Source organism: Gymnoscopelus braueri (genome assembly GCF_963280865.1).
Source record: "Gymnoscopelus braueri genome assembly, chromosome: 11".
In the NCBI taxonomy this organism is placed as follows: domain Eukaryota; kingdom Metazoa; phylum Chordata; class Actinopteri; order Myctophiformes; family Myctophidae; genus Gymnoscopelus; species Gymnoscopelus braueri.
Window position 1 is genome coordinate 33,224,232 of NC_137613.1, and position 14,971 is coordinate 33,239,202.

The 14,971-nt window shown below is 42.3% G+C and overlaps 1 protein-coding gene across 1 annotated transcript in view; it reads left to right on the forward strand.

Annotated features, from left to right (window-relative positions):
• Nucleotides 1-14,971, forward strand: part of csmd2 (CUB and Sushi multiple domains 2) — a gene marked incomplete at both ends in the record, with an annotated part of 387,232 nt that overhangs the window by 58,043 nt on the left and 314,218 nt on the right. The window contains 1 exon segment of the mRNA XM_080442648.1: nt 5,298-5,514. Coding sequence (XP_080298774.1) covers nt 5,298-5,514 — 217 coding nt within the window.

Consider the following 14,971-nt stretch of genomic DNA (forward strand, 5'->3'; position numbering starts at 1 on the left):
TTTGATGCGAGGACGACGCAGAGTTAACAACAACATAGTAACCAGGAAGCTACGCTAGGGGAACGCTGAAAATAAAATGGATAATATGAGAGAAATACTCAAGTAAAGTACGAATACCTCAAAATTGTACTTGAGTAAATCTACTTTGTTACTTTACACCACTAGTACAAGCCTCAGTGGCGCACTTCGATAATCATTGGACTCCCCACCCACTACCACTGAGAGCCGGGGTTTGACTCCCGCTTCGGACATTACTTTTTCAAACAACCGCGGACTACTTTTTTTTCGCTGATAAAGTATAGTTTTGGACCATGACGGAGGCGCGCCGACTTAGCAGACCTTGAGGCCGAGGAGTCGCGCCCGAGCGCCTCCAGGCGCGAGTGCCCGTGACGACCGGCCGATGGTCTGCTAGTCGACTTAAGCGCCGTCCGAGTTATGTACCGATAGGCACAGAATCGTAAATGATGTTGTGTGGACTGCGTTTGCCCCAAGTTTCACTCACTGCACTAACATAGCCCGCCCCCTTGTGCTGTGTGTGTGTGTGTGTGTGTGTGTGTGTGTGTGTGTGTGTGTGTGTGTGTGTGTGTGTGTGTGTGTGTGTGTGTGCGCGTGCTCGTTTGTGCATGCGTGCGTGTGTGGTGTGGGGCTCATGTCTGGCTTGCATTGCCCTCTAGCGTTGATTCTACAGAATTGCCTGAGGGGCGGTGAAAACAAGCCTACCCCTTTCAATTTCCCTGGAATGCCAATTTCCCTGTAACATATACACACATACAGTGCAGGGGCCGGCTCAAGAGGTAGAGTTGGGATCTTGGAATCGAAAGGTTCCTGGTTTCGATCCCCAGCTCCTCCTGACTTTGTGTCTAAAGCCCTTCTCACATTACAAGATCATCAGGGATATTTTGGGTCGGAAACACCCCTCCCGACATTCAGAGGGGAGGCGTTCCTTACCTCAGTCTAGATCGGGAGCAAATATTGGGCAAGATTATCCTCTAGTGTGAGGGTTCACTTCAAAGATCCTATAGCATCCCGATTTGCTCACAGACGATCGGGCCATCCTGATAACATGTTTGATATTTATCTGGATGAGTAGAACGGCATGGGGGGGGGGTCGAGCACGGACGAGAGAGAGGCAGTCTACAATGATACCGACATGAAGTGAAGGGATTGAGAGGACGTTTGACATGACGATCAAAACATCTTGTTATGGGCGCATTGGATAGCTGAGGCTTGTTAGTACAGTATAGGCCTATGGCAAGAACATGATCTAGTCAAAGAATCCTACAGGACTTTCCAATTTTCCAATAGAATCCTATGGATTATGAAATTCCTATAAGAATCCGGTAGGAGTTTTCCAATGTTCAATAGAATCCTATAGGATTCTGAATATTGCTATAATAATTTCTACCTATCATAATCTTATTGAAATCTTATTGAAACATGTTTTCCCACCTGGAAATATTACTGGATGTGGGCAATAGAGCTAAAAAGCACTCACTGTCATTTGAGTTTGAAAAACTGTTTTTTATTTTAAACCATTTGTTCTCAAACTTTTTCATGTCAAGGACCAAAATAATATGTTCTTGACTGCAGACCCCCATCTGAAAATATGTTTGTGCCAGGGGACCCTCATACAAGATTTGTGTTGTTAATATTATTCAAAAGTATTCAAAATCACATTTATTTCATGATTTTTTGAAAATAGGCGATCTACAAACTCATAATGGGCCGCGATATGACACGTTGTGAGCATGTATATAAGGTTACGGTGGTTAAACCAGCTGATTCTGATGCTACATCAACCAATTTTACTGGGGACCCACTGAAACCCCTTATGGGAGTATGAATATTTATGTGAAGACAATTATGACATGTGCATGATGAGAATGACTGGTGTTTAATTTAGTTTTGTATTAATAAGATAGTATAGTTTATTTGTATTTTCAGTTTTTGTTTAACCATTTTATACAGTGTGTGAACTGTCTATAATTGAGCTGCAGTGATTAGAAGCCTGGAATCAGGTGTTCTAATTGGGAACTGGTGTGCATAATATGCCCCTATAAAGGGAGTCAGTGTCTAATCAGTAGAAATAAGAAGTGGAAGAACAGTTTTTGAGGAAAGCCCATACACATTTTCTTATCGTTTTAATTTGATGAATAATTTTACCTTTTGGATTTTTTTTTTCTTTGGTTGATTTTGCTGGTAATAAATGAAGATAAGATAGGCCTAGATCTGAAGTGGAGCTATAGTAGGCTATAGCTGCGCCATATGGGATTTTGGCACTAAAAACCCCAAGGACCACTGGGGACCCTCAGCCTGGGGGTCCCTGCCGATCCCACTTTGAAAACCACTGCTTTAAACCATTGCATGGTTGAAATATGGATATGGACGACATCTAAACTTACTAAAATACATACAATACATTCCAAATAAAATCGGTAAAGTTGCTTGTAAATGTTGGTAGTTGCTGTTTTTTTTTTGGCTTGTTTCTAAAGTTTATAATTGCTTATTTAGGCTTTCTTCCTAATGTTGTGTAACCCCAGTGGTTCTCAAATATTTTCAAATCCCCCCCAAATTAATATGTATATGCCCCCCCCCCCCACCTGAAAATATGTTGTGCCAGATTTCTACCAGATTTCTGTTGTTAAAATGTTAAAAGAAAATATTCAAAATGTTCAACTTTTTTTGTTGTTGAAAATAGCAGATCTACAAGCTCACAACGCGAGCTTGTAGATGGGCTATTTTCAATTAATTAGCACCTTAGTGCTCATGTGGCCTTGTCGCTTGTTTTGGGCTTGTTTCCATAGACCAGTTTGCTTATTTCACTCGCAAAATCTGGCAACACTGGTCCAGTGTTGACAGGAGCTTGACGCCACCCCAACTGAACAGGTCGGGTAAGGTAGAGCTGATCAGTAGGAACTAGGAACATAAGTTTATTAATGTCTTGATGAAGTTAGGATTAGGTAGGATAAGATAATGCTCAAAACTTGGCCGCTCTGTCAACGATGTGTGTGCGTGCACTGCGCGCATGAGTGTGTGCGCTTCAGTGACGAAACACGATAATGATTTCATAGCCTAGTAGCAACATACTGAAGTTGTGGCGGGATGGGGACGCTACATTCTCTCATTGAAGTGGGATGAGTAGGCCTACTCGCGGTAGTTGGCTGTGCTTGTAGGCTACTAACTAGACCAGTGGTTCTCAAACTTTATCAGGTCAAGGACCCCCAAATGATATGTATTTGGCCGCCAACCCCCATCTAAAATATGTTGTTACACAGGGACCCCCAGAAGCAAAGATTTGAGTTACAAATGTTCGCTTTAAAAATATGTAGACTATATTCAAAGGTTTGCAGAAATTCTTACGATTTTTCAAAAATAGCAGATCTACAAGTTCATAGCACGACACTCGGTGCGCGCTATATGAGCTTGTACATCTGCTATTTTTGAATAGCCAAAGTGTAAAAGGTTAAAGTGGTTAAAATTATTGTGATGCTGACACATTTTGCTGGGGACCCCCTGGAACCCCCCCACGGACCCCACTTTGAGAACCATTGAACTAGACTAAGTGACTGGGCTATCCAAATTAAGACAACTGCAGGCTATTGGGTAGCTGTGTTGTTTTTCACTTGAATTGGTGTAGTGTTGTCTGTCTGTGATGTATTCGAATGGATATTGTCATGTACATTTGAATACAGTAGAATCTACTGTATTCAAATTTACATGACACTGATTTTTACAGCTCTAGTAGAGCCGTAAAAATCTTCTCTTATGGGGGTCCCTGGTATATCCTTTCAAATGGGGGTCCGCAGGCTAATACGTGTCAATTTGGGGGTCCTTGACATGAAAAGGGTTGCAGCAGTAGATGCAGCAGAAGAAGCAGAAAAATCGTATAAAAAATCCTATGTAGAATTCCAATAGAGAAATCTGTCTAAAAATCCAATATGGGGAAATAATCCTATAAGATTTTGGAACCAATCCTATTTGATAAATTCTTCTAGGATAATAATCCATAATGAAAAAATCCAATAGGATTCATTCCAAAATCGTATAGGATTTTAAATTGAAATCTTTAGTTTTTTTTTTTTTTACTGTACATAACATTTGTCTTCCCAGACATATTACAATCATTCCTCTCAAGTTTCATTGCCACCTCAAGTTTAACCAGCTCCATTGTTCCGCATGTGATCACAGCACATTGAGGTTTTGTGTCTGTGTTGCTCTGGCAAGCATGATAATCTTAGTAGAGTAGTGTGTGAGATTCCCCAATATTCTAAAATCTTGCAGCGTGTGCATGTCTAAGATAATCAATCTTATAGGATTACCCTGTAGTGTGTGATGCTACCAGATTTCCAAATCGTTTTAGATTTTAAAAGTCCTGTAATCTGAGCCCAGTTTAAGTGTCTTTGAGAAAGATACTGATCTCATGATCTCTATGAGCAGGTTGGTGCCTGGCATGTCCCCACTGTCAGTGTGTGAATGAGTGAATATTTGCACAGTGTAAAATGCATAATTTACCCTTTACACACACACACACACACACACACACACACACACACACACACACACACACACACACAGCTCAAAAACAGATACATTAACTCACTAAACGCACGTACGTCACACGCACACAACACAACACAACACACCGTACAAAGACATACACTTTGGAGTGCTACTCAGGATGCTACTCCTCGTGTTGCATTATGTATTCAACGAGGCTGAATGTGGACCACTGATTAAGAGTCTGAAGACACAGACATTTAGCCTGAGGATGCTCTTCTATACTGATGGATGCTGTCACTTTGCAACATTTCAGACATTTCAGTGCTTTTATGAGAGTGGCATATAACTGCAAAAGAGAAGTGCAATTACAAGTGTAAGGTGATGGCGTGTGTGTGTGCGTGTGCGTGCGCCATGCACGCATGTCTGTGTGTGTGTGTGTGTGTGTGTGTGTGTGTGTGTGTGTGTGTGTGTGTGTGTGTGTGTGTGTGTGTCCTCTCCTACCATCTCACAGACGTTGTGAAAGGGTGAAAGTGAATGTGTGTGATGGAGGAGGTGGGAAAAAGTTGTGCTTGCCAGCTATTTAGCACTGCTTTCCTAATGACTTGGTGTTAATTGGTGTTGCAGAAGCGTGTGTGTGTGTGTGTGGTTCAGTTGGTTCGTGTGTGCTTATTTGCATCTGTAAAATGTACATAAATTAACATTTCTGCACTCTGCTTCAACTACGGGTTTAATGGCTTTTAAGCGTTTCTTTTAATTGTCCACTAACCAGTTTCTATGTGCTCTCCTCTGTCCTACAGCTCAGAACTGCAGTTACACACTACATAGTCCCAATGGGACGATAGAGAGCCCAGGCTACCCGTACGGGTACCCCAACTATGCCAACTGTACGTGGGTGATCGTGGCAGCTGAACACAACCGGATACAGCTGGTGTTCCTAGGCTTTGCCCTGGAAGAGGACTTTGATCTCCTCTCTGTGTACGACGGTCCGCCCAGCCCTGGGAACCTGCGCACAAGGTAGGGGATGCCATGTTCTCATTTTTTGTGTGTGTGTGCGCGGCATGCGTGCGAGTATGCAAATGTGTACAAAAGCATTCCTTGATAGCGCACCGAAGTCCTAACGTCACTGCCGCTATATATTTTATAATATATAGTCATTTATATCTGCAAAGTAACTAGTAACCAAAGTTTTCAAAAAATTGTAGTGGAGTAAGGGTACAATATTTGCCTCTGAGATGTAGTGGAGTAGAAGTAAAAGTATTGCAAATTGGAAATACTCTAGTAAAGTAAAAAATAACTAAAAATTATGTACTTAGTCACTTTCCACCACTGACGTGATCTAAGATTCCCCTATGGCAGGGGTCTTCAACGTTTTCAGCCCAAGGACCCCCTCTCTGAGAGAGAGATGAGGCAGGGACCCCCACTATATATTGCATGAAATTGTGTTGCAGATGAAAGCTTTTCAGAGATGTTGGATTCATGTTAATGTGTATTTTCAGACATTTAATGTCTGAAAATAACGTCAATACTTAGTAAACTTACACTCTGTACTTGGTCTGCTCTTTTCCCCCCTCCCTTTTTTGGGCTAAAGTTGTCCTTAGAATAGGGATGCTAGGGTTCACGTGGTTAATATAAAAAAACAATGATTCAATCACACAAAGATTTGGTGGACCCCCTGTAGTACCTCTGAGGACCCCCTAGGGGTCCCGGACCCCCTGTTGAAGACCCCTGCCCTATGGGGATTTTAACACAATAGATAACGCTGCGACCCAGGGCGATAGCGCCCTCTAGCGGCAGTGAAGTCAGACTTCGGTGCTTTATGGGTTCATGTTTGCTTTCCTCTTCCATTAACCTGAGAATTCGTTTTTTTTATTTTTTTTACTGATAAGACATCTATTGAGATGATTGTCTATCAGCGACGTTATAGTGTAGTCTGACTGTAGTTCACGGTCAGGATACATTTCAGAGTTTAATGATCCGTAGCTTTTTGGGAAGTGAAGGCTTAGGCAGTATTCTTTTATACCTTTTTCATACCTTCATACCTTCCTGATGTTTCACCAATGCATATGGTATATAGAATGTTTTTGTTTGGGTTCAAAAACAAACACAAAGGTTGAGTTTCTTTGGTGATAGAAGTCATTGTAGCATGTATGACATTGTCTAGCCTACAATGCTGTGTGTCTAATATGCAATTGCTGGGTTTAATTTAATGAATAGATAGGAAATATGCACCCTTCTCTGCATATATTCAGCATACCTTGCCGGAGGGCCCGATGAGACTTGTTGTTGTGGAGTGGTGGTGGCAGACTGGCAGTGGAATAAAATCTTGTGGCTAATACATTGCCTTTGTAGTTGGAAGAAGTCATCTCAAGATAAAGTTATTTGTAGCAATCCTTTGATGTCGCTTATTTTTTTACGTCATTTTCTAAATATCCTGGTATTCCATTATAGCTGGATACCAGCGAAATGCTGAGACCATGGATGGATGCCATAATATTCAAATGAATATGTATTTGGCCGCGGACCCCCATCTGAAAATATGTTGTGCCAGGGACCCCCGTACATGATTTGTGTCGTTAAAATGTTTCCAAAAATATCCACACATTTTCAAAACCTTTTCTAAATCGTTTTGAAAACGGCAGATCTACAAGCTCACAACGCGCCACGTCACACCACCAAACGTTAGGAGCTTGTATATCTAGGTTTAAAGTGGAAACACAGTTTTATGCTATATGAACACATTTTGCTGGGGAACCCCTGGAACCCTCGCAAGGACCCCTGGGGGTCCCACTTTGATAACCACTGATATAGAAGTGTGTGACAGGACCCACAGATAAAAGTACTGGGGAAGAGCCAAGAGACTAATCAGTGATATCCTCAGTAGTCAACTTTATCTAGACATTCTCCTGGGACAATCTGTAAGAGACTGGCTTTGTGGATACTGTGATGGTGTCCAAGGTCAATGTGTGTGTGTGTGTGTGTGTGTGTGTGTGTGTGTGTGTGTGTGTGTGTGTGTGTGTGTGTGTGTGTGTGTGTGTGTGTGTGTGTGTGTGTGTGTGTGTGTGTGTGTGTGTGTGTGTGTGTGTGTGTGTGTGTGTGTGTGTGTGTGTGTGTGTGTGTGTGTGTATATATATATAACTTTGTTGCATGAGACTTTGGGAGAGGCGTGTATATATTTTAAGAGTTTCACCCATACAATGACAGTGTTACTGTGTTAATCTGTATGCCCTGGCCATAAAAGTAAACCAGTTGCAGCTCATGACACTATGTGCATGATATCATGAAACAAAAGAAGTATATCTCTGACCAGTGGCCACAGAAGCGGGAATTTATGTCTAGTTGCGCAAAGGTGTTGCGCCGCCGCTCTACAAGCTCACAACACGCCGCTGCGTGACAGGTGTTTTCCGTGCGCGCCACCGGCACACAACTAAGAATAAACCAGAAACGGGTGCTCCTCCGTGGTCTATGATTTTCTTGTGTCGCTCCATTGCAAGTGGCAGTGAAGCATTTCAGTGAGGCATCCATTTTTGTTTGTGTAATAATCTCCTAAAGGACGTTACTTGACAGATGATTTTAAAAGGTTTGATCTGATGAACCTGGCCCGTTGGCTGGCTTCGTTAATGAGCTGCATTTGTTTCACTGCCATGGCATGTTGTTAAATTCACATCTTGGGGAAGCATCAGGGATCAAAGAAATATTCTTCAGGGATTAGTATTTAATTATTCATTTATTTATTTTAACACACCATTTTGAGGAAGAAGCTTGATCTCTCTCTTCTTCCTTCCTTTTCTGTCATTTCGTTTCCCTTTCTGTCTGTCTTTTTGTCTTACCCTTTCCTCCTCTCCCTTTCTATTACCCTCTCTCTCACACTCACCCACCCTCTCTCCTTCCTCTTCCTCTCATGTGGTGCCAGTGGGCATCCGAGTCGTGTCTTCCTACAGAAAGACATTGAAAGAGAGAGGAAAATCCATTATGGATCGACATGTTGTACCACTCTGCTCATCCTTTCCCATGCCTGGACCTCTGGGCTCTGTTGTATATTGACTCTCTGGTGGGATAGAGAAACCGGTCAGCTCTCTCTGCGCTTGAAAGTAACAAGCGAGGGAAGATGAAGAGAATTGAAAAAGAGAAAAGAAAAGGAAAAAACATGCTCAGAAACGTAGAACAGATGTGAGTAATAGACATGGAAAAAAATAGGGACAGTCCAAAAGAAGAAGATAGGGGCCAGTATATGTGAACACGTTTCTGCATGTACAGTATGTTGTATTGGATGTGTGTGAATGTGTGGGTGAGAGAGAGAGAGAGAGAGAGAGGTTCTTCCTTCTAGTGCTACAGTATCTGTAAAATCTAAACTTTGATGTATGTATTGTCGGTCCATGAGTGTCATGCTGAAATACAAGAATCTCCCTCCTCACTTTAGTGAATGGCACGGTCAAAACACGCATGCATATATTTACACAATACACACACACACACACACACACACACACACACACACACACACACACACACACACACACACACACACACACACACACACACACACACACACACACACACACACACACACACACACACACACAGATACACATTTGATAATCCAGCCTTCCCTTTGCTCTCATCTCCCATTCAAGTCGAAAGTAATTTTCTCTCCATCTCTCTCACGCGTCTCTTTCCAATTTCTCTCTGTGTTCCCTTCATTTCCTCTTCACCTACTTTTTAATATTTCATCTTTTTCTGCCTGTTCTCCATTTTGTGTGCTCCGTGTACTCGCTGTGTTTGCCGAATCCGATCAATCTTTTGTTTGCTGCTCTAAAGACGTAAAAGCTTCAGAATATTGCCTTCCACTTAGAGGAGACATCGCAGATAAACACTTTAATGGCATGACTTATTCTATATACATACGCAGTGAGGTGTCCAATTTTAAATGAACTTATTATAGACTTTCTTTTTTCCTTTACTTTCCCTTTAGAAAAATGCCTGCTAATTTCTCTCTGAGGGGCAGATTTACATACCTCAAAAGCACAGTGCAAATTGCCCTGTGCCGTAAGTGCAATCTGCACTGAAGGTGCGTGGAATAAATGTCTGATTTACTAAGGCAGCTCAGCTAATTATGCAATTGACGCATGGGACTGCCTTCTAGCCACTTTCTATATTTGAAGCAATTTGGAGCCCTCAATCAGCTCAAGAATAAACAAATACTAACTTGATTTATTAAGTAACAGAACATATTTTGAAGGGACGCTATGCAACTCCAACTATATTATTTGGTATTGCTCATAAAATAAATGCATTAGGAGTCACAAAACGAGCTCGTGAAAACAGATGGCAAACAAGGATTTTATGCCATTACTTGAACATTCATTACTGTATGTGTTTGTTTCTCAAAACGCATTTAAAAAACAAATAACAAACAGCGCTCAATGTTGCAATTGGAACTCGTGTGCCGCTGCAGTGAATGCGGCTACGGAAATGTGGGCTGGGAACTTCCAAGTGTAGTGCTATTGTAGATTATATTAAGCCAGAAGAATAACATTGGGTCATCTTTGAATCGTCTCATATAAGAATTGTGGTCCAAAAATAAACAAACTGTCCGGACGCTATTGTCAGGGAGGTGTCTCTGTGTTGTTTGCGATAGTCAGTCACTCATATTTTATACATTCTGTTTCTGGCGAAAATGTAATTAATTCGGCGGCGGTAACGTTAGCGTTTTCTCGCCGTCAGTTGATGCTTCATATATGAGTATATGAGTTATTTTATGACGCGATATTACATCCAGACACAGAGTTTCTTCTAGGCGGCTCGCCCCCTATAGGTGCCACGCCGTAAAAACGCCAACCATTGATACTTCACCATGTGTTCAGACAACCTTCCACACAGTCAAATCCTCAGTGTTCATTTAACTCAAGAGAGTGTACAAATGAGACCAAATGGACCCGTCACTGTGTGCACCGGCTTTTAGCTGAAGCCATTACGGCGTGATTACTGCAACACTCTCTTAATTGTTTCCCTCCAACCCCTCACCTTCAACCGGGAACATTATTGCCATCCAGGATTAGCTAGCGTGGACGTTGTCGCATTTTTACCTGTAGGCTCTTTGTAAGCACATCTCAGCAGTGGTAAAAAAAAAAAAAATCTATTATGTGTGTGAAGTAATGTGTGTCTCTGCATGCCCTCTTCTCAGTGGAGGGGCTGATGGAGCGATGGAGTGGAGGAGGAGAGAGACTTAAGGGCTCCGTCTGGCAGGAGGGGCGGAAGCATTGAAGGGACAGATTTTTTGCCTGTGGCCCAGATAAGACCTAAATAAGGCTCACTGGAGCATGGTGTTAGGAGTGGCGTTAACGCCACACTCGCTATACTCTATGAGGATAATGGTGTCACAGGTGTGTGTGTGTGTGTGTGTGTGTGTGTGTGTGTGTGTGTGTGTGTGTGTGTGTGTGTGTGTGCGTGTGCGTGCATGTTTGTAACTGTTTATGACAGCATTTGTGTGTCTGTGTTTGTTGACAGAGCAAGGGACTCTGTGGGATGGTTTGTTACTGTATGTGTACAGCTAGCTTTTGTCAGTCTATACTCTACTACTGTATAGTGTGAAATAGGCTTGTGTGTCATCCGTCTCTCCGTAAGTTTATTCCACATCAAGATTCTTTTGTGTGGGGGGGGGGGGATTTGTGTGAGATGTAAAATGCTATAGGCTACACATACTGTACATCAGGGGTGGGCAACTTTGATGGTGAGGGCCACTAAATTTCCACACTCACTCTGGGGGGCCACATTGTTTATCGGCAGGGACCCCCCCCCCCCCGTGGCAAAACGGTCCGGGGGCGGTGGGCCGGTTCGGACCAAAATGCCAGGGCTGAATTTAGGTCCTAGCCCGCCCCTGTTTATCGGCACTCTCGCCAGTAGTACCCCATTACTCAAAAAGCCCATAATAGTCACACATGTGATAAATAAGGGATATTAACTATTATTATTTGTTGTAACTTTGTTTTTATTTAGCATTTAGTAATGCTTCTATCAACTTACTACAGCTGTACTGCTAAACAAAACTTCACATTCCTGAGTATGCCTTTCAGAGTATTGCTGTAACCCTGGCTTAAAAATATACAAAAATGATCACTAGAATTATAGTTAATAAGGCTTCTATTAAAATAAACAAGAGCGCGCTCTACTGGTGGACTGTTGTAATTCAAATGGTTCAAGGAAAGTTGCATGTTTGGAACAGCTGAAGGCAATAGTTCACCATTTCGGATATGTTTAGATTACTTTGTTTTTCTTTGTGATTTCAAAAGTAATTTTTTTTAATATATATATATTTTTTTTATTTTTTTTGGCCTGGGGCCGCCGCATTGAGTGGCGGTGCGGACCGCATGCGGCCCGCGGGCCACCAGTTGCCCATCCCTGCTGTACATAAAGATACAAAACACAGGCAGACAGACACACACACACACACACACACACACACACACACACACACACACACACACACATCTCCTGAGCCACTATCACAGCCACATATAAAGTAACAGATAATTTTCTAGCTTTCTGTCTCTCTCGTTATAACAATTCATACGTAGATGAATGCACTGCATGCATGCAAATGGGATTTCCACAGGATTCGGTGTGATTGAATGTGCAACTGTGGTTTTAAAGAAGAAATAGTATCAATCAAATCTAATTATTTGTGGGCCCACTTGCAATATCCTCACGGCCCACCAGTGGGCCCCAGCCCACAGGTTGGTTGAAGGCCCAGTGACTATTGAGCAGTGGTTCTCAACCAGTGGTCCGGGGACCACCAGTGGTCCTTGAGGGGGTCCCAGGTGGGTCCCCAGCTAAATGACGGAGAGTTGGTAACCAAATGGACCCTTTGGTTTCATTTTACGCTCTCAAGAGTTAAATGATTGTTAAACATCTGCAATACTTAATTAAAGAATTGTTATTTTTGATCAACGTTTGCCTGTTATCTCTCCTATGCTGCCAACATCAATACAGCATGGAATTGTGGACACAATCGTATCCAACGATAACAAAATATTCTAAGTCTTGGGGTCTGAGAGGCTAAATCTCACGGTGGTCCGTGGCTCAAATGCCGAATAAATAATGGACCGTGATATGAAAAGGGTTGAAAACCAGTGCTATGGAGGGTCATGGTCAGACTGGGTGACACGCAGTAGCTCTCCTCCCTGTGTGCCCGTTGCCATGGCGATATGTCTCCCGCACCCGAAGGCCCCCAGTCATCAATCTTTCACAGCACATACTTTGGGTAATGACTACAGTACATTTCAGCTGTTGCACTCACGTGTTGAACGTTTGTGTGTGTGTGTGTGTTGCGCATACATATGTTCTGTGGCCTGTTTGTATGGAGCTACACGTGCATATACAGTTGTTATATTTGTGTGTGTGCGTGCGGGTGTGCGTGCGGTGAGGTGTGTGTTTGCCTGCGGATGTGTTCACATGTGCAAAGATATGCTAGAGACATGGTTTCACCTATGGATAATTTGATTTATTTGTGGTTGTCATATCGGGTCCCTCAATCATTGCTATAGCAGCAAATAGGACATGCAGACTCTACACTTGCACACATGCATGTGTACCATCAGAGACACACACACACACACACACACACACACACACGCGCACACACGCATGCACACCTGCATATTTATGGTTCCTTTTCATTTGAGCTCGTAATGGGGAGACTTATCAGTGCCGGCTTTAACGACGGGATGCTGAAATCAAGTGGAAGACTGATCGTTTGTTTTTCATCATCTCTTGCTGGGGGAAAGTAAAACGGAAATTTATATTCTTCGCTCACATGTGTGGCTGAATTATTGGGCTCACTAGGCCCAGATTAGAGAAATAATCAGCTGGACGGCTGTGAATTTATGCTCCTTACATCCAGGGTGTTTTTTTTTTTTTTTTGTGTTTTTTACTGCCATTGGAGACACTTCCATGCACTGTCCGTGGTGCATTGTTCTTGATGTAATAGCTGTCCTAATTTCCGCAATATAATGAGGCTCACGAAGGTCACGGGCGATGCAGTCTGAACCACTTTAACTACCTGTGGACCGTGAGGATATTGCAAGTGGGCCCCCCAATAATTGGCAAAACAAAACATATTTTATTGATAATATAACATTAGTATAAACAGGGCATGGTATTTTTTTCTTTAAAACCTTGACAAAAAATGTTTCAATGTGATTCCGAAACCGTAGGAACTTAAAGTATACGATGCTAGTTCCAAGATCCAAGCCAGAACGCAATCGATTAATTGATCATTAACAAACATGCTCTGAAAATGAGTTTCAAGTGGCGGCCCTGACCTAGAATAGGTTGGGGAACCACTGCCCTCTATATTTCATTGACCGGGGTCCTCCTTGGCCCCGGGGTCTGTGCTTGGCCCCCTACTTTTCCCCCTCTACACTAAATGTTGTAGAGGGGAAAATAGCCGATTCAGATCTGCTATTTTTGCCGAATGTTCACCTATTATGACATTGCCAGAATAGGGATGCTACGGTTCAAGTTGTTAGCACTGGTATTTTTTATGAAATTTATTTGATTTTCAAGATTTGTCAAAATGTTTCACAATTTGTCAAAATTGGCTGATCGTTGCTTGGCTGAATATCTATACACATACAAACACATTTGGCCTGTGTTTGGGTGACGGAAGCCTGGTGGGGAGGGGTGGTATTTGTCACTGCATGTATACTGCTATACTCCTTCAGGCTGGAGCAGTGCCTGTCAGTGGGAAATGTTGAGTGGGAGGAATAGGATGGAGGTGCTGCGTCCTCCCAGTGAGGGCTCACTGGCAGGTGAGCCCGACAGTAGGATACAACAGCAGGGTCAAGCAGTGGGAGGAATTAACCCATTAAGACCTGAGGCGATTCTTTAAAAAAATCTAAATCCTAACAGTTTTTTGAAAAAATTTTTTTTTTTCAAAAATAGCAGATCTACAAGCTCGTAGCGTGGCACTCGGTGCCGCGCTATGAGCTTGTAGATCTGCTATTTTTGAATAGCCTAAAGAAATCTAAAAGTGACACAGATGCGTTCCAGGTATTAATGGGTTAATGGCCATAGTGACTAAATTGGGGAGATTTTTTTTTTTTTTTTTTGATAAAAAGTGTTATTCTTTTAGCATCCATTTTTTGTTTACTCTACTGTTGTACCGTTTTCATACGAATAAATCAATCAAAGGTGGGTTCAAGAGTATTGCAAGTATAGCTGCTTTTGAATGCCGGAAATGTACAGTGTCCATGTATAGACCAATATTGTAAGTAGCCTACATTTAAATACAGTATACACATTCAGCTTCCTAATTTCCTCCACTCCCTATTACAGTCTGCTGCAGAACATATATGGTCGCCCTTTCAGCAGTTATGGTGAACTTTTCTCATTATAAGTAATTTCCGTTATATAATTATCCAAAAAAAGGCTACGGATATTGTCGTCTAGATATGCTGTATGCAAATATTTGAAG